Consider the following 20501-nt stretch of genomic DNA (forward strand, 5'->3'; position numbering starts at 1 on the left):
CAATACTGTGACAAGAGGGAACAGTTCTGATAATAAGAATATATATTGGGGCACTATTTGCCAAACAAGGTTCTCTAGAACCGTTGGGTTTATTGGAGCCTAGTCAGGGCTTCCCCAGAAGACAGAATGCCCAATGCTTGGCAGGCAGAGTTCGGTCATAAATAACGGTTGGAAGAAGGGCAGAAGATCAGGACAGGCGACAGACAAGACGTGGTCAGGTATCAGTAAATCCAATAAGGTAATCCAACAGAGAACAAGTTAACTAACAAAGAACCTTATTGTTCAGGCCCAGGGCAAAGGTGAGGGTACCTTAAGTAAAGCTGGGGGGGTGTGGCGTGCATTGACCTTTTAAGGGAGGAAGTGTCAACGCTCGAATACACTAGTGGACAACAGAGGACCTGAAGGAGAACTGTGGAGAGAAAGAAAGCCAAACAAGTGGCCCGGAATTGCGGTGTGGTGTCGCCCAAACAGAGGAGCTGCCGAGGACAGGTACGTAAGTAAAAGTCGGTAGCGAGGGTAAAAGGGGTTTTACACTGGGCAATTATCGGGCAGATAAGCGCTCATAGAACGCTCATTGCCCATAATTGCCCTGTGTAAATTTGGCAACGATCAGCAGATGAACGCTCAGCTCGTTCATCCGCCGATCGTATCGTTTTAAAAAAGTAAAGTATTATCAGTGTCGGCAGCGCATCCTGGTGTTTAAACAGGGAGATGCGCTTCCGACATGATGATAATGTATGGGGACGAGCGAACAGAGTAACGACCGCTTGTCCCCATCCGTAGCTCCTTGTGACCGGAGCAAACGAGTGCCGATCAATGAGCTGTCTCATTGATCGGTGCTCGCTGCACCAGCCAAAATCAGGCAGTGTAAAAGGGCTTTAAGTTGCGGTGGTCGTGGACATGATAATGTTAATCTACATGGCGGCCGGAGATGGAGTATCTTAATCGTATGCAGGGAGGAGATAAGAGAATGTGTAATTAAACTTAGCGACAAACCCAACTTGTATACATTGGAGAAATAATTGTGAACAACCCATTTTATTTGTCTGGATGTTTAATTTGATCTAGATCAAATGTAATGTTAGAAAACATATTTAAATTGATCCAGGTTTTTTTTTCCATTAGATGAACTCTGAGCAGGAAAACAGAACTATGCTGCAGTCTGGTCTAGTCCACAAAGAGTCATGTTGCTCTTTCCACCATAAAACAACAAAGTATTTATGAACAAAGCAATTTCACACTTTGGATACATGATCTCTGTAGAACGAAGACGTCTGTACTGAAAATGAGATTTTTTAATTCAATTTGAATCATTAGCTAATCTAATTACGGGGAGCGTTCCGATGTGTGTCTAGCAGTGGACATGACGTTTTGTTTATCAGTTTGTGTAAGGGTGTATTATAATGTGTACTTGCCTTGGTGTTCCATTGGATGTGCGACTCTAGTAGCATTTGTCTTTCCTGTTCTTTTTGTGTTGGTTTTCCATGTACTAATTACGAACCTCTGAAAAATATGAATATGGAAAAACCTTACTGTACCTGCACCGTTCGTAAAGCCTTGTGGGCGCTCAGAACTCCACCATCATGGTCACAACAGGCAACTTCTCCAGACTTTAGAAAAAAGCTGGGATATTTCAGTTTGAATTTCTCGAGTCAGAAGCTCCCATGATATCTTTCTTTATTTCATAATCCGTACTCATTGACTCAAACTCCTCATTGCCAAGTGGAGTTATGAGCAGAAGTCCTGTTTTCCTGTGGACACGTTGCAAAATTGTCTAAAAATTCATCAAATGAAAATAAATATATCAAAACAACTCTAGGAGACCAATGGCCATCATGTTTAAGAATTGTGAAATAGGAGGTTATAGATCATTGCATTTCAGATATATTTATCAAAAGGTCTCATATTTCTTAAAATACAAATTGCACATTCCAGTAAAGTAAATAGTCTATTTTATTTATGGAGTTCAGCTCCACTTGCTTGTCACATGGATCCAAATGATGGTGCCCATAGCATTTCACAGGCTCCTACCATTCCATGAGAAGAAAAATTGTTGCATGCTCCAATACAAATGATTGCATTTGGGGAGAATATTGTGCCTTATGGTGGCGCCACACGTTAGCACACAGAATGCTTGTGGGTTCATATAATGAATCTGTGCCTGAGCCCTAGAAGTGGGTAATGTACCCAAAATATTATTAAAAGACATTTTCCAGTTTTATGTAAATAAGGCTTTGGGTACGTTCACATCTGCATTGGAGGCTCCGTTAGGTCCAAAATTCTGGCAAACACCATGATGGAAACCGGTCCGAACCCATTAAAGTCAAGCTGTTCTGTTAGGCACCATTGGTGTCCATTATGTGATGGATCCGGGACTTCGGTATTCCGTTGTTCTGCTCCGTCATAACAGGAGCAGAACAATTAAAGAAACCGCACGCAGGTGGGAACATATCCTTAATCACTGTGGTCCCCATACAAAACACCCTAACACAGGAGCGTAGGCCCAAGGCCCCTCTGCCACATAAGAAGACACTAGTATTCTAAATGGCGCATAGTAGGCTCGGGGGTCCTGTTACAGGTTTTGCATTAAGGATCAAGAACTTCAAGTTACACCCCAACAAGTATGGGAAGTTCCAGAGTTTGATACCCCCTCTCATTACTTGAAGGAAAATAGGGTGGCATTACCCGCTGTTTCTTACTTGTTAGACTGAGCTGGGCCTCGCTTCTCATGGGCCCCTTAGGGCCCCATAGTAGCTGCTTCAGCTACTCTTTGGTACGTATATCCTTGCCCGGTTAACTATCCTTAACAACTGCAAAAAATGTGAAGCAAATCATCTGAAGCATTCTTCAACACCCTTTTATGCCAATTTCATAGCTCCCCACATATGTGTGTATATGTATTTATGTATGTGTGTGTGTATGTATATATATATATATATATATATATATATATACACACACACACACGTCTGCCCCATTGTTCGTACATAAGAAGGGTTTTTTTTGTTTTTTTTTGCACTTAACGTGTATTATTAGCAAGCATTTCTCTTTATTTTTTATGGGATCATTAAATTTAAATCTGCTCAGGGACATGCCCTATTGTGGGTAATTCAGCTAACATGTTAGTTTATAATCTGACATTAGTTCAAATCTTTTGATAGATTCTAGATTTATTTGAATTTGATTACGACTATTAGTAGGCCCACTCACAGGTCTCCGTATGCACTAATGTAGCCCCCCCCCCCCCCGCACTCCTGCCATAGAGGTAACATTGAGTTTTTCCTGGGAATTTACTCCGTGTGATCTCCAGAGACATTTATGTTGCATTCCGTGATATCCCTGAAGTGGCTTAAAATGTATTGTTAGATGAAACACTGTGGAAGAAGCACAGCAACAGTCCTGTTTAGTAGGAGCGTGGGAGGCTACGTTATTGTATACGGAGACCTGTGAGTGGCAGCTTAGAAAAGAAATATGTGAGGGGGATTTTTCTCCAAACAATTTTATCATAGAGGTGAAATTTCCTGTGACGGGGAGTCTCAGCTAGAAATAGCAATGTGCACACCAGAGAGAGAGAGAGAACGTGCATGATACACCAGAAGACACAAGAAATCGCTATTGTGTTCTGTGCACAAGAACTGCAGATAGAAGACAAGGAAAATAAATATAATTAATGAAAAATACACCGCTTGCTTGCATGGAGTAGCACAAGCTATTGAGCAGAAAATAATTATGTTGTCAAGGTCACATGAATGTCATATTGTGTTTTGAAAGTTTTACTCACAAGTAAAAATTAGCGCATTTCCCAAAAATTTGTTTCGAGTCTAGTTCTATTGAACTGGCCGTCAGATTTGATTCGAATAAATTTGTTGCAAGTTCCTGACTGCGCTGTAAAGTCAACCCCATCCAACCCCTCTCAAGCTCCTTAACCCCTTAAGGACTGAGCCTGTTTTGGCCTTAAGGACACAGCCTATTTTTTTAAATCTGACGTGTCACTTTATGTGGTAATAACTCCGGAATGCTTTTACCTATCCAAGCGATTCTGAGATTGTTTTCTCGTGACACATTGGACTTTATGTTACTGGCAAAATTTGCTCGATACATTAAGTATTTAATTGTGAAAAACACCAAAATTTAGCGAAAAATTGCAAAAATTAGCATTTTTCTACATTTATATGTATCTGCTTGTAAGACAGATAGTAATACCACACAAAATTGTTGCTAATTAACATCACCCATATGTCTACTTTAGATTGGCATCGTTTTTTAACATTCTTTTATTTTTCTATGACATCACAAGGCTTTAGCAGCAATTTCTCACATTTTCAAGAAAATGTCAAAAGGCTATTTTTACAGGGGCCAGTTCAGTTGTGAAGTGGATTTTAGGGCCTTATATGTTAGAAACCGCCAAAAAGTCACCCCATTTTAAAAACTTCACCTCTCAAAGTATTCAAAACAGCATTTAGAAAGTTTCTTAACCCTTTAGACGTTTCACAGGAATTAAGGCAAAGTAGATGTGAAATGTTCAAATTTCTTTTTTTTTTTGTTGCAGAAATTCATTTTTCATCTATTTTTTTTGTAACACAGAAAGTTTTACCAGAGAAACGCAACTCAATATCTATTGCCCAGATTCTGCAGGTTTTAGAAATACCCCACATGTGGCCCTAGTCCACTTATTGACTGAAGCACAGGCCTCAGAAGCAAAGGAGCACCTAGAGGATTTTGGGGCCTCCTTTTTATTAGAAAATATTTTAGGCTCCATGTTGGGTCTGAAAGGCTCTTGCGGCGCCAAAACAGTGGATATCCCCCAAAAGTGACACCATTTTGGAAACTATACCTCTTGAGGAAATCATCTAGGGGTATAGTTAGCATTTTGACCCCGCAGGTTTTTTGCAGAAATTACTGGAAGTAGGCCGTGAAAATGAAAATCTACATTCTTTCAAAGAAAATGTAGGTTTAGCTAATTTTTTCTAATTTCCACAAGGACTAAAAGGAGAAAATGCACCACTACGTTTGTAAAGCAATTTCTCCCGAGTAAAACAATACCCCGCATGTGGTCATAAACGGCTGTTTGGACACACGGCGGAGCTTAGAAGGGAAAGAGCGCCATTTGTATTTTGGAGCTCAAATTTAGCAGGAATGGTTTACGGAGACCACGTCGCATTTGCATAGCCCCTGAGGGACCAAAACAGTGAAAACACCAAAAAAGTGACTCCATTTAGTAAACTACACCCCTTGAAGAATCCATCTAGGGGTGTAGTGAGCATTTTGAACCCACAGGGGTTTCATAGATTTTATTAGAATTGGGCAGTGAAGATAAAAAAAACAATTTTTTTCCAATAAGACGTAGCTTTAGCTCCAAATTTTTCATTTTCTCAACAAATAAAGGAATAAAAGAACCCCAACATTTGTAAAGCAACTTCTCTGGAGTACGGCAATACCCAATTTGTGGTCATAAACGGCTGTTTAGGCATACGGCAAGGATCAGAAGAGAAGGAGTGCCATTTGGCTTTTGGAGCACAGATTTTGCTGGATTGGTTTCTTGACACCATGTCACTTTTGCAAAGCTCCTAAGGTGCAAGTACAGTGGAAACTCCCCAAAAGTGACTCGATTCACGAAACTACACCCCTTGAGGAATTCATCTAGGAGTGTAATGAGCATTTTGACCCCACAGGTGTTTCATAGATTTTATTAGAATTGGGCAGTGAAAATAAAAAAAATCCTTTTTCTTTAATAAGACGTAGTTTTAGCTGAAAATGTTTTATATTCTCAACAAATAAATGAAAAAAAGCACCCCAACACTTGTAAAGCAACTTCTCCTGTGTACGGCAATACCACATATGTGGTCATAAACTGCTGTTTGGGCACAGAGTAGGGCTCAGAAGGGAAGGAGCACCATTTGGCTTTTGGAGTACAGATTTTGCTGGATTGGTTTCTGGGCGCTATGTCGCATTTGCAAAGTCCCTGTGGGACCAAAACAGTGGAAACCCCCCAGAAGTGACCCCATTTTGGAAACTACACCCCTCAAGGTATTCACCTAGGGGTGTAGTGAGCATATTAACCCCACAGGTGATTGGCAGAAATTGGTGTACACTCGATGTTGCAGAGTGAAAATGGTTTTTCAATAGATATGCCAATATGTGGCGCCCAGCTTGTGCCACTGGAGACACAAAATTGTTAAAAGGGTTCTCCCGGGCATGGCGATGCCATATATGTGGAAGTAAACTGCTGTTTGGGCACACTGTAGGGTTCAGAAGGGAGGTAGCGCCATTTGGCTTTTGGAGCGTGGATTTTGCTTGTAGTAGTTTTGTTTTGAGTCTTACTGGTGTTTCCGTTTATAATGTGGGGGTACATGTATGCCGAGCGGAGTATATAAGGGGCATAGTCAGGTGGTATAATAATGGGGTAAAAAAAAACAATAAAATAATCCATAGATGTGTGTTATGCTGGGGAGCAATCCTTTCTGCACAGGCCGGTGTCGCACTAATAAATGGTCTTTACTTATTCCCCTTTTGGTCCACACTCGGCACCTTTGAAGTTTGGGGAATTTTGCTGAGAAGTGTTGTCCTGGTAAATACGGGCACCCTCACTTCCAGCAGATATGTTTGGGCCCTCCCCTTCCTGGTTCCCTAATTTTAGGGGCCTTGATAATTTGCCACTTGAAACAGAAGAAACGTTCCCCTCGGGCCTGCACAACTGCATATTTTTATTTCCTGGCTTATTGGTGCCTTGACTAATTTTATTTTTTCATAGATGTAGTGGTATGAGGGCTGGTTTGTTGTGGGACGAGCTGTAGTATTTATTGGTACCATTTTGGGGTACATGCGACTTTTTGATCACTTGTTATCCTTTTTTTTTGGGAGGCCAGGTGACCAAAAAACAGCAATTCTCGCATATTTTTTTTATACAGCGTTCACCACGCATTATAAATTACATGTTAGCTTTATTCTGCGGGTCAGTCCGATTCCGGTAATACCTAATTTATAGCACTTCTTATGTTTTACAACTTTTTGCACAATAAAATAACTTTTGTAAAGAGAATGGATTTTTTCTGTCGCCAAGTTGTGAGAGCCATAACGGTTTTAAATTTTTCGTCGACGGAGCTGTATGAGGGCTTGTTTTTAGCGAGACGAGTTATAGTTTTTATAGGTACCATTTTTAGGTACATGCGACTTTTTGATCACTTTTTATTTCAATTTTTGGAAGACAAAGTGACCAAAAAATAGCAATTATGTCAGTATTTTTTAGTTTTTTTTTTACGGCGTTCAGTGTGCGGAATAAATAACATAATATTTTTATAGTTCAGGTCGTTACGGTCGCAGCGATACCAAATATGTATGGCTTTATTATTTTTTTCAATAATAAATGACTTGATAAGGGAAAAAGGGCGATTGTGTTTTGTGTTATTATTTGAAACTTTTATTGTATTTTTTACAACTTTTATTTTTACTTTTTTTACACTTTTTTTTTTTGCACTTTTCTTTAGTCCCACTAGGGGACTTGAAGGTCCAACTGTTTGTTTGATGTTCTAATACATTGCACTACCTATGTAGTGCAATGTATTAGAACTGTCAGTTGTTCACTGACAGCAAGCCGATCAGGCTCCGCCTCCGGGCGGGGCCTAATCGGCTAACGTAATGGCAGATAGGAAGCCATTGTTAGGCATCCTGTTGCCATAGTAGCAGTCGCCAGCCTTGCCATCGCATGGCAAGGCTGCCGATTGCATACAAACCACTTTGATGCAGCGATTGCATTGAATCGCTGCATTGAAGGGGTTAATGGCAGGAATCGGCGCTAGCTCCAGTTCCTGCCGATAGATCGGGGTGTCCGCTGTAACATACAGCGGACACCTACTGCTGATGACGCCGGCTCAGCTTCTGAGCCGGAAGCTGAGGCGGCGCCATCTTGCCGATGGTACCGGAAGCCTCCTGGGCCCCGCCGACGACGGGGCATAGGAGGATTCCGTTACAGGCTGATCGGGAGGTAAGTATTACCCCTCCGATCGCCTTTGCAGCCACCGGCAACCCAGCGATCACGTTGCTGGGGCGCCGGTGGCTATAAACTCCTCACATGCTGCGATCTCTATTGAACGCAGCATGTGAGAGGTTAATCGGTCGGATCGGAGGCTAGCTCCGGTCCTGGCCAATACCTCAGGGTGCCAGCTGTAACATACAGCTGTCACCCGGCGGTGATGTCGCTGGCTCAGCTCCTGAGCCAGCTTCATTTCCATGACGTACAGTTACGTGGAGATGCGCGAAAAGGCCATCTCCCATGACGTAACTGTACGTGAAATGGCGCGAAGGGGTTAATGCCAAAACAGCATTAGTAATGTCAAAGTGACAGCAACATATATGGCTATGAGTAAGCGGATAGTAACCGGTGGTAGCAAACCACAGATTTTTTTTATGCTTTTTAGAAAATAAAAAACAGTGCTAAGATTATCCCTTTTTGTTGGCAGATGTCTGCCGGTGTTTATATACAGTGAAGGAAATAAGTATTTGATCCCTTGCTGATTTTGTAAGTTTGCCCACTGTCATAGACATGAACAGTCTAGGATTTTTAGGCTAGGTTAATTTTACCAGTGAGAGATAGATTAGATTTAAAAAAAAAAAGAAAATCACATAGTCAAAATTATATATATTTATTTGCATTGTGCACAGAGAAATAAGTGTTTGATCCCTTTGACAAACAAGACTTAATACTTGGTGGCAAAACCCTTGTTGGCAAGCACAGCAGTCAGACGTTTTTTGTAGTTGATGATGAGGTTTGCACACATGTTAGATGGAATTTTGGCCCACTCCTCTTTGCAGATCATCTGTAAATCATTAAGATTTTGAGGCTGTCGCTTGGCAACTTGGATTTTCAGCTCCCTCCATTTTTTAAAATGGACTTCAAAGGTTTATGTAGCCTTTAATGTTTATTATCTTAAAGTGAATGTCCACCCTTGAACATGCTGATTAGTTTCTCACTATTTTATTTGTTTATTTTGTTTTTCTGATACTGAGCTCTAAATCCCCTGCATATCTATAAGCTTTTAGGCGCCCAATATTCATACTGTGGTACAATTGAGTTCAATGTATATAACATATGCAGTAAGCTCCCTCTAGTGGTGGCTGCAGGCAGCCAGATTTTTACGATTTTGTCACTATGTAGGGGATTTGGTGGATTTTGAGAAGTTTTGTCTTATGTGCATGGGTCCTTAACATACAGACAGTAGGTTAGAAGGAATTGAGGGCAGGGAAAATGGTGACATGACTGCAGGATCAGACTGCAAAGGGTTTATTTGTAGTATGTAACCATGCAGACACACAGGTCTGCATAGAAGCTGTATAGACAAAAGTTGTAGGAGATTTCTAATCCTAACTAATTGCATAGTTGCTTAATTTTGTATTTCGGATACATTGATGCAATAAAAAAAAAAATTGTTACAAATGTGTATATACCCTTTAAGGATTCTGATAGTTCCCTGTAAACTATGATTTGTATAGTTTGAAGAGATAAGATTTCAATAAGGTCCCTGAGAGAATGCATTGACCTTATATCCGCCTATGTATAAACGTGTGATGGGGTCCAGATAAGACTTCTCACTCCAAATACCTTCATTGGGAAAAAAGTTGGACTGATCATTCATTATATAAGAAATTGACTCCACCCAGACTTTCTGACGACCGTTTGGTAATTCTATCGATTCAAAAAGATGTGAAGAGGCGGTCAGGAATGCTTGTGGCTTCCGTTTTTCAAGTATAAGGGAGTCGCTGGCTTAGCTGTCTGCCATACCCATTAGTAGAGAGAGCCACGCATGACCACTACTCCTATATGTGGCTGCAATAGTGGGTTATGGGGAGCCCACCATTTTTTTTTTATGCCCAGGGACCTCTGCCAGCCCTGATCCGGTTCTGCACAGAGCCATACTTTCCATGCTAGCTTTCTGTATACCTTTTCTGCTATAACTCCTGCAGCACTTTATAAACTATTGTACAATACGAATGAATGTCTCTAATATATATAGTATCTTGCATATTTAATTGTAATGTTTTATTTCTTTTCTTGCAGACTGGTTAATGCGTTCAGAGGGGACACCAAGATAATGAAATTATTTGCAAAGCATATTAAGGTATTTCAATTCTGTAGTCGTCCTTTTTATAATATATTATGCTGCTTGTCACTATTTTTCTCCAATGAAATAATCAGAGGGGAGTGTACAGCTTCTCTACATAGTATCAGGGGTCGTCTCTTTTTATTTTATGTATTGATCTATGGAAAAGATCAGAGCCCTTGCTACCAACATACTGTACAGTAAATTATACACGCAGGAGTCCCAGACAGAGAGGAGTCCCGCTCCATTCATTACGTGCAGCACTTGAGCCAATCACATGACAGATAAGCAATTCTTGTTAAAACGTGATTGGCTAAAAAAAAATTGCACATGGTAAGAAGAGTAGAATTTGCATCTTACTTTAAATGAATTAGAATGAAAGGAAATGGTCTCAGATCTAATAGCAATTAAAGGGGTTGTATGCGATTATAAATCATGGCAACTTAATTCCAGAAACAGCGCCACTCTTGTTAATGTGTTGTGTTTGGTATTGCAGCATTCACATGAATGGGGCTGAGTAATACCAGACACAGTCCATAGACAAGAGTGGCGCCGTTTCTGGAATAAAGCAACAATGTTTTCTAATCTCATACAACCCCTTTAACATGAGAAAAAAAATCATTGTAAACCTGAAAATATATTTTATTGATACATGATATGACCAGCATGATCAGAGATCTGAAATAACCTCTACGTTCTCCAACTTTATTACAGATTACAGATCAGATAAAGTGGCTGGAAAATAATGTCGTTCACCTGGGTGTAGGAACTCCGGGGAGGATAAAAGCTCTCATAGAACAAGGTAAGAAGAGATTTTTACAATATGATATTAGATTTACAAATTCGTAACAGCACTATTTGGTGAGTAGTTGATTACCATCTATTGCTCCCTGTTATCAGCCATTTCCGGCCAGGGAGAAGCTGACTGTAGCGTTTCTTAATGGGACTACTGTCAGAAGCTTTAGAGAAATGTTTGTTCACATGATCACTACTTTATCTTAGATTGTCACCGGGGTCTATTATAATAAAGTCCTACATGTTGGTCTTCTGCTCAGGATAAAGAGAAGTCTGTCTTACCACGTTTTCTTGGGACTTACGTGATAAAAGTAAAAACAATATAACAAAAAGACTTTAATTCATCACTCTTCCCCCTTTTCCCATGTTCAGGACATATCAGATATAGTACCTTATGTCCTTATTAGGGCCATAGCTATAGGGGGGGCCGCGGTAGCAGTCGCACCTGGGCCCTGGTGCCAGATGGAACCGAACAGCCACTTTGCCACATAAGAGGACACCCGTAGTATAAATGACACATGGTAGACGGGGGCCTTGTAACAGATTTTGCTTTGGGGCCCAGGAGCTTCCAGTTACCTTTCTGACCTTATATAAATCATAAAATATTTATTCATGTGGTAACATTTGCCTGTTGTTCTGCTGATAGATGGGCTCAGCTTGCAGTCCTTGAAATACCTCATTTTAGATTGGAACTGGAGGGATCAGAAACTGCGGAGGATGGTGGATATACCAGAGGTAAATACTGCCTTATTTTTCCTGTTATATGTATAGCGCCACCTATAGCACAGTTCACATATTTTACACACACCAGTCCATGCCAGTATTAGTTACATAGTTAGTACGGTTGAAAAAAGACACATGTCCATCAAGTTCAACCAAGGGATGGGAAATATGAAGGGAAAAATGTCTACACATAGGAGCTAATATTTTTTTGTTCTAGGAAATTATCTAAGCCTTTTTTAAAGCCATCTACTGTCCCTGCTGTGACCAGCTCCTGCGGTGACTATTCCATAGATTCACAGTTCTTACAGTAAAGAAGGCTTGTCGCCTCCTTGTTTTTTGAGGGGGCTTTACATGGAACAGGATTTCACCATATTTTTTGTATGTGCCATTCATATATTTATATAAGTTAATCATGTCCCCCCTTAGTCGTCTTTTTTTCAAGGCTAAATAGGTTTAATTCTATTGATCTTTCCTCATAACTTAGATTCTCCATGCCCCTTTTTAGCTTCATTGCTCTTCTTTGTATTTTTTTCCAACTACAGGGCATCCTTTCTATGAACTGGAGCCCTGAACTGAACTACATATTCTAAATGAGGCCTCACTAATGCTTTGTAAAGTGCTAATAGTATATCCCTGTTCTGTGAGTCCATGCCTCTTTTAATACACGACCAGGGCCTGCCTTAGGGGTGTTGCGACCTGTGCCTTCGCACATGGCTCATCACTCCAACAGGTGGAAGGGGGCGCTGCCCTGGCTCCCTTCCCCTTCTTGTTTCAGTACCGCCCGGTGACTCAGTCGCCTTTCCGCCCGGGCGCTTCTTCACTCAGTGCCGTTGCTACCGCTGTAGCGGCTGCTAGCGGCGACACCGAGCTTGAGGGCTTTGGCGCTGCTAGCAGCCGCTGCTACATTGGTAGCGACGGCACTATAGCAGAGCAGGGAGGTATCTCCCTGCTCTGCTATCTACTAGCACCACTGTGGCTCCCTGAAGGAGCGGAATCCCCGTGTGGCCGGGGATTCCGCTCCTGGAGCGCTCCTTTCTGTCTGTCCATATATGGACAGTGACATCAGGGGAAACTCCTGCAGCGGAATCCCGGTCCACAGCTTTGCAGACTCTGTGACCGGGGATTCCACTCCAGGAGAAGCCAATGACGTCACTGTCCATAAATGAACACAGACAACAGGAGCTTCTCCTGGAGTGGAATCCCCGGTCACAGCGAAGGCAACACTGTGGATGGGGATTCCGCTTCAGGAGTTTCCCCTAATGTCACTATCCATATATGGACAGAGACGTGAAGGGGATCTACAGTGGTGCTATCTACAGGAAGGGGGGTGCAATCTACAAGGGGTCTGTGGGCTGTGTGGCGCTCCCTACCAGGGGGGCTGTGTGGCGCTCCATACCAGGGGGCTGTGTGGCGCTCCCTGCCAGGGGGCTGTGTGGCGCTCCCTACCGGGGGGCTGTGTGTCGCTCCCTACCGGGGGGCTGTGTGTCGCTCCCTGCCGGGGGGCTGTGTCGCTCCCTGCCGGGGGGCTGTGTGTCGCTCCCTGCCGGGGGGCTGTGTGTCGCTCCCTGCCGGGGGGCTGTGTGTCGCTCCCTGCCGGGGGGCTGTGTGTCGCTCCCTGCCGGGGGGCTGTGTGTCGCTCCCTGCCGGGGGGCTGTGTGTCGCTCCCTGCCGGGGGGCTGTGTGTCGCTCCCTGCCGGGGGGCTGTGTGTCGCTCCCTGCCGGGGGGCTGTGTGTCGCTCCCTGCCGGGGGGGCTGTGAGTCGCTCCCTGCCGGGGGGCTGTGTGTCGCTCCCTGCCGGGGGGCTGTGTGTCGCTCCCTGCCGGGAGGCTGTGTGCCGCTCCCTGCCGGGGGGCTGTGTGTCGCTCCCTGCCGGGGGGCTGTGTGTCGCTCCCTGCCGGGGGGCTGTGTGTCGCTCCCTGCCGGGGGGCTGTGAGTCGCTCCCTGCCGGGGGGCTGTGTGGCGCTACCTACAGGGGGAATCTGTAAGTGGGGGGCTGATGGTCTTCAAGTGGTTTCCGCTTCTAACCTCCAATTGAAATTAATAGGAGGCAGAAAATACCTGCGGTGCCCGTTTGGAGCTTTTTTGCCTGCGTCTTTTGTATTAGCTTCAACAGCTTAAGTAAAAACGCAAATAAAAAACTAAAAAAGGTCAAACAACGCTGTCAATACAAAATCTGCTTCAAAATTCCTGAAGGAATTTTGAGGCAGATTTTTTTTGCCTTACAAAAAACGCTGTTTGAGCATACCCTACGAGTGTGGTGCTTGTTTTTAGCTGTTTTGTGTCTTTGTCAAAAAAATTTTGGTAGGGGTGCCCTGAGGAAATTTTAGTTTTTTTAGATCTGCCTCGAGTCCGAAAAGTTTGGGAAACTCTGTACTAGGCTACAGGATGACACCGGCCTAAGCAAGGATCCCGTTGTGGAGCAGGTCAGTTCGTCATGGGAACGGGGCCTAGGTGAGTACAATTTTTGTTTTTGTTTGTGGGCACTGTCTACAAGGGGGAGGTGGGGGGGGCTGTATGGCACGATCTACAAGGAAGAGGTGGGGGATTATGGCACTGTCTACAGGGAGGCTGTATGGCAAAATCTACAGGGGGCACTATACTGTGTGGGGGCCACTAAGGGGACATTATTCTGTGTAGGGGTACTACAGGGGGCCTAATACTGTGGGCACAATTATTACCCCTTGAAGGGGTTGTAATATATTATATTATTAAATATTATTATTATACTGTATGGGGGCACTAAAGGGGCATTATCATTTTTTATGGGGCATCATTTTTAATGATAGGGATGGGGTGCCGAAAGATCATTTTGCACTGGGCGCCATCTATCCTAAGGCCGGCCCTGTACACGACAATATCTTGCTGGCTTTTGAAGCAGCTGATTGACATTGCGTGCTGTTATTTAGTTTATGATCTACAAGTACACCCAGATCCTTCTAAACAATTGACTCCCCCAGTATAGCTCCCCCTAGGATATATGATGCATGCAGGTTGTTGGTACCCAGATGCATAACTTTACATTTATCTACATTAAAGAGGCTCTGTCACCAGATTATAAATGCCCTATCACTATAAATGCCCTATCACCTACATAATCTGATCGGCGCTCTAATGTAGATAACAGATTTTTTAACTTTTTACCAACTGGGCGTTGTAAAGAGAAGTGTATGAGGCTGAACAATCAGCGTCATACACTTCTCATCGTTCCAGCCCAACTTGTTTCACTGCACACACAGCGTGATCTCGCGAGATTCACCACTATTCGGGTCTTCCACAACTATGGGGCTTAAAATCCAATTTCTCTATCTTAGACGCACAATTTTATTATTTTATTTAGTGTGGTGACAATCTGGAAACTGGCGGACCAGCCAAGTACGGGAATAATATAAGAACTTCAATCTGGTTTTGTCCTAGACAGATTCACACCTAGTCCCTGTCGCCAATGGGGCTCACAATCTTATTTCCCTATCTAACGCGCACACATGCACATGCACACATGGGCCAATTTTATGTTTTTGGAGTGCCAGGTTTATATATATATATATATATATATATATATATATATATATATATACAGTGAAGGAAATAAGTATTTGATCCCTTGCTGATTTTGTAAGTTTGCCCACTGTCAAAGACATGAACAGTCTAGAATTTTTAGGCTAGGTTAATTTTACCAGTGAGAGATAGATTATATTTTAAAAAAAACTGAAAATCACATTGTCAAAATTATATATATTTATTTGCATTGTGCACAGAGAAATAAGTATTTGATCCCTTTGGCAAACAAGACTTAATACTTGGTGGCAAAACCCTTGTTGGCAAGCACAACAGTCAGACGTTTTTTGTAGTTGATGATGAGGTTTGCACACATGTTAGATGGAATTTTGGCCCATTCCTCTTTGCAGATCATCTGTAAATCATTAAGATTTCGAGGCTGTCGCTTGGCAACTCGGATATTCAGCTCCCTCCATAAGTTTTCAATGGGATTAAGGTCTGGAGACTGGCTAGGCCACTCCATGACCTTAATGTGCTTCTTTTTGAGCCACTCCTTTGTTGCCTTGGCTGTATGTTTCGGGTCATTGTCGTGCTGGAAAACCCAGCCACAAGCCATTTTTAATGTCCTGGTGGAGGGAAGGAGGTTGTCACTCAGTATTTGACGGTACATGGCTCCATCCATTCTCCCATTGATTCGGTGAAGTAGTCCTGTGCCCTTTAGCAGAGAAACACCCCCAAAACATAATGTTTCCACCTCCATGCTTGACAGTGGAGACGGTGTTCTTTGGGTCATAGGCAGCATTTCTCTTCCTCCAAACACGGCGAGTTGAGTTAATGCCAAAGAGCTCAATTTTAGTCTCATCTGACCACAGCACCTTCTCCCAATCACTCTCAGAATCATCCAGATGTTTATTTGCAAACTTCAGATGGGCCTGTACATGTGCCTTCTTGAGCAGGGGGACCTTGCGGGCACTGCAGGATTTTAATCCATTATGGCGTAATGTGTTACCAATGGTTTTCTTGGTGACTGTGGTCCCAGCTGCCTTGAGATCATTAACAAGTTCTCCACGTGTAGTTTTCGGCTGAGCTCTCACCTTCCTCAGGATCAAGGATACCCCACGAGGTGAGATTTTGCATGGAGCCCCAGATCGATGTCGATTGACAGTCATTTTGTATGTCTTCCACTTTCTTACTATTGCACCAACAGTTGTCTCCTTCTCACCCAGCGTCTTACTTATGGTTTTGTAGCCCATTCCAGCCTTGTGCAGGTCTATGATCTTGTCCCTGACATCCTTAGAAAGCTCTTTGGTCTTGCCCATGTTGTAGAGGTTAGAGTCAGACTGATTAATTGAGTCTGTGGACAGGAGTCTTTTATACAGGTGACCATTTAAGACAGCTGTCTTTAATGCAGGCACCAAGTTGATTTGGAGCGTGTAACTGGTCTGGAGGAGGCTGAACTCTTAATGGTTGGTAGGGGATCAAATACTTATTTCTCTGTGCACAATGCAAATAAATATATATAATTTTGACTATGTGATTTTCAGTTTTTTTTTATATATAATCTATCTCTCACTGGTAAAATTAACCTAGCCTAAAAATTCTAGACTGTTCATGTCTTTGACAGTGGGCAAACTTACAAAATCAGCAAGGGATCAAATACTTATTTCCTTCACTGTATATATATATATATATATATATGTGTGTGTATATATATTTATTCTAGAATACAGCTCATTATTAGCATCTAATGAGCTTCCTTAGAAAATAGGCTACACAGTATGAGAGAACCCCATGTTCTTTCCTGACATGTCTGTTTTAGGAAATACTATAAAATCGCTAGTATTTAAAAGTTCTAGAGAATCTTTAAATATAACTCTACATTATGTGTTCCTCTGTTATTCGTCCAGGAAACATGTGAATAAATTTAAAACTGGGTGTTAGGCCCCATGCACACGACCGTAAAAACTCCCGTAATTACGGGCCCATAGATTTCTATTGGCCACGGGTACCTCCCCGTATGCTTACAGGAAGGTGCCCGTGCCGTTGAAAAAGATAGAACATGTCCTATTTCAGGCCGTAATTATGGCACGGGCAGCCCATAGAAGTCTATGAGGGCTCCCGTAATTACGGGTGACTACGTGTGTGCACCCGTAATTGCGGGAGCGTTGCTAGGCGACGTCAGTAAATAGTCACTGTCCAGGGTGCTGAAAGAGTTAAATGATAGTCAGTAACTGTTTCAGCACCCTGGACAGTGACTTCCGATCACAATATACTGTAGATGGCTGTAAAAAAAAAGATGTTCATACTTACCCAGAACTCCCTGCTTCTTCCTCCAGTCCAGCCTCCTGGGATGACGTTACAGCCCATGTGACCGCTGCAGCCAATCGCATGCCAATCACTGGCTGTAGCGGTCGAATGGACTGCTGCGTCATCCAGGGAGGTCGGACTGGATGTCAAGAGAGGGACGCGTCACCAAGACAACGACCGGGTAAGTATGAATTTCTTTTACTTTTATTACGGAAAGGTCTGTCCCTTCTCTCTATCCTGCACTGATAGAGAGAAGGGCTGCCGATTTAGTGCAGTGCAATTTTGCAGCCAAAAACGGGTCTGTAAATACTGGTGCAATACGGGTCGAATACGTGTGACCAAGGACCCGTATTTATGCCAGTATTTACGGGTGGACAAAAATACGGTCGTGTGCATGGGGCCTTACCCTAACCCTTGTCATGTCCCTCTTCTGTCCAATCAGTGCTGACAGTGCTGGTATTAAATGCTGGCTCTGATATATCAGAAATTCAGATTATGTACATGGATACCTATAACCTGGGCTTTATTCTTGCAGGTGAAGAAGGAGATGGTGGAACTCCTGGATTCAGGTCTTATAGTTGCAGCCCGAGAAGGGTCTGTGAAGATTGGTTTATTTTAGCTCCAGTGTTGTAAGCAATTGCTGAGATTTTTATCCTGCATATTTATGTTTTATATAGTGATATTTGTGTAAGCTCTGTTTCACCATATGCACGAATAATAAAACATGTCTGTTTTTCAGTGATTCTTTAATTTCTAAACAATGTGCTAATCCGTTATTGGAGAATCTGTTATTTTTTTGTCTTCATAAACTACATCTAAATAGAAATCAAAATGCAGTATGCAATGGGGGTGTATAAGAATAGAAAAACATGGCCGCTCTTCCTTAAACCACTCTCGTCTATGTTAAAGGTGATATCCAGGTCAAGACATCCAATGCTCTGACAAAAGCTAAGAATCGGACACAACCTTCGCCAAGAGCATGACACATTGTTGGAATTCTACTTTATAGTTATTTAGGACTTCGTCTTTTGGTGTTTAGATTTTGGTGGTCAGCTCTTAAACCCGGAGAATTCCCAGGTCCCCACTTGTGCAAATCTGTAAAAATAAAGTATGGTTTGGTGCACTTCTGAAATAAGCGCCGTGAGAGAGAGCGATGGCAGAAAAGCTGCGTAACCACAGATATAAACTTAATGATTTGGTGGAGAAGCTGTCAGAAAAAAATGTCTTTGCTATGACACAGTGCCAAACTATGAGCGGCATCTGCAGGCAAAACCCTAAAGTATTTCCATTCATCACCACATTATTTGTAAAGAGGAGATCTGATCAGCAATAAATGAAAGGCAGTAATACAGGATTGAGTGTGCCCAGGGTCACATGCCGCACTTCACTGTATGCTTAATAAATGTGAGGTTTATTGAGACGGTGAAGACCACCCAGCCATTGTTGACCTCGGTGTAGATGAATCGCACACGGGTGATCAATTTACGGAGGAATTTGCTGCTAAATATATCATTTTAGGAATACTGTCCTGCTATATATGCTGTTCTTGTGATCATTACAATCCACATATAACTGGCACCAAGTAACTGCAGCAATAGACTATAACCCATATACAATTAGGTTACCCATACATGTTGCGGATTTTCCGCAGTGTTCTGCTCGTGTTAGGTGTAGATTTCGCTGTGGATTTCACCCCTTCTACATTGAAAAGGTTGCAATCCGCAGTGAACATCCATAACACGTTGAGCATGCTGCGGATTTAAACATTTCTGTCTGAAAAACATTCAGCAACATGTAATGATATTTTTTAAATTGAATCCACTTACTTGCAATAGTCTTCCGCAGAGGATTTTCCACCCGCAAATCCGGATGGAAAACCTGCAACAATGCTGCTGCATTTGCAGGGGACTTTAGGCTCTACGGGAACGTTCAGACATGGTGGATTTGTTATATAACCTATATAAATATATTTCTTACTAGTTCATTATACTCAAGATACCACAATATTCACATAGTAAACCAAAAAAGGAAATCTTGATATCATGCAATTATATTTGTCAAAATACAATTTTATTAAACAAATTTACAATTTATTACACATCAGTACAGAAAGTACAAAAATAACCCCCCTCCCAAGTATATACTATAGACGTTTAAAATATATTAAAAGAAAGCCAGGTAACTCCTAATATGAAATCGTAGATCATGAGTAATACTCAATCTTCACAAAATACATATAATCCTCAGGTGAAATATGAATTAAATACCATGTGTGTTACTAAAATCGGAATCAAGGATCCAAAAAATGGCATAACCATTTAGGATAGTAATCCTATTTCAAAACAGTGTAAGAAAAAGATGAAAATACGATTGGTAACACACACTAATATAAAGTTAATGGTGGTGATAGTTCAGCATACCTGAGGAGGACATGATAAGAGTGTGATAAGGCACCTGGACACCGAAAACCTCGACGCGCGTTTCGCAACCTTCGTCAGGAGGTGTACATGGTGGATTTGTTGCAGGTTTATTTGTACAATACTAGTGAAAACCACATTCATACATAGCAGAATAAAAAATCTTTAGAGATTTTCAAAGTTGTGTAATAGACAAATGAAGACAGCAAAGATTGAAACAGAGAGACTCGTTGCCAAAGAAAGTAGAAATAACCCAAAAATATTTTTCCAAATTCTTCAATGTCTAGAGTTATTCTTTAATGATAATTTATTAAAATGTAGTAGGGCACAGAGTGCCAAAAGATCCAAATACAGGCGTTGGCAGCCAGATCAAGAATGCACAGTAAGAGGAATGTGAAGTAGACAAACAACATGCACTGATTAAACAGTGCCTGACAAGTCTGATGTATTTTTCAACACCTCTTGAGATGTGCTGGCAAATATTGGTACGATCTGATTGCCACAGATAACAGGCACACTTCCCTACGCGTTTCTGCACCACATTAGGGGAGCGTCCTCAGGGGTATGAATTGCCTGATATTACTCGTATTGATTCACGAGATGCCGGTCAGCTGATATTCAGCTGTTCAAGTCATTTAACGGCGCATACGAGACACTGATGTCGGTATGC

General features: G+C 42.2%; 1 protein-coding gene across 2 annotated transcripts in view; it reads left to right on the forward strand.

Moving 5' to 3' along the window:
* Window positions 1–18152, forward strand: part of CMSS1 (cms1 ribosomal small subunit homolog) — a 338049-nt gene extending 319897 nt beyond the window's left edge. For both annotated transcript variants that reach the window (XM_075854438.1, XM_075854437.1), the window contains 4 exons: window positions 10052–10112; window positions 10809–10896; window positions 11536–11624; window positions 17950–18152. In XM_075854438.1, coding sequence (XP_075710553.1) covers window positions 10052–10112; window positions 10809–10896; window positions 11536–11624; window positions 17950–18033 — 322 coding nt within the window. In that variant the 3' untranslated portion in view covers window positions 18034–18152. The remainder of the gene's footprint in view (window positions 1–10051; window positions 10113–10808; window positions 10897–11535; window positions 11625–17949) is intronic.
* Window positions 18153–20501: the final 2349 nt, after the last annotated feature.

Source organism: Rhinoderma darwinii, chromosome 2 (genome assembly GCF_050947455.1).
Source record: "Rhinoderma darwinii isolate aRhiDar2 chromosome 2, aRhiDar2.hap1, whole genome shotgun sequence".
Taxonomy (NCBI): Eukaryota; Metazoa; Chordata; class Amphibia; order Anura; family Rhinodermatidae; genus Rhinoderma; species Rhinoderma darwinii.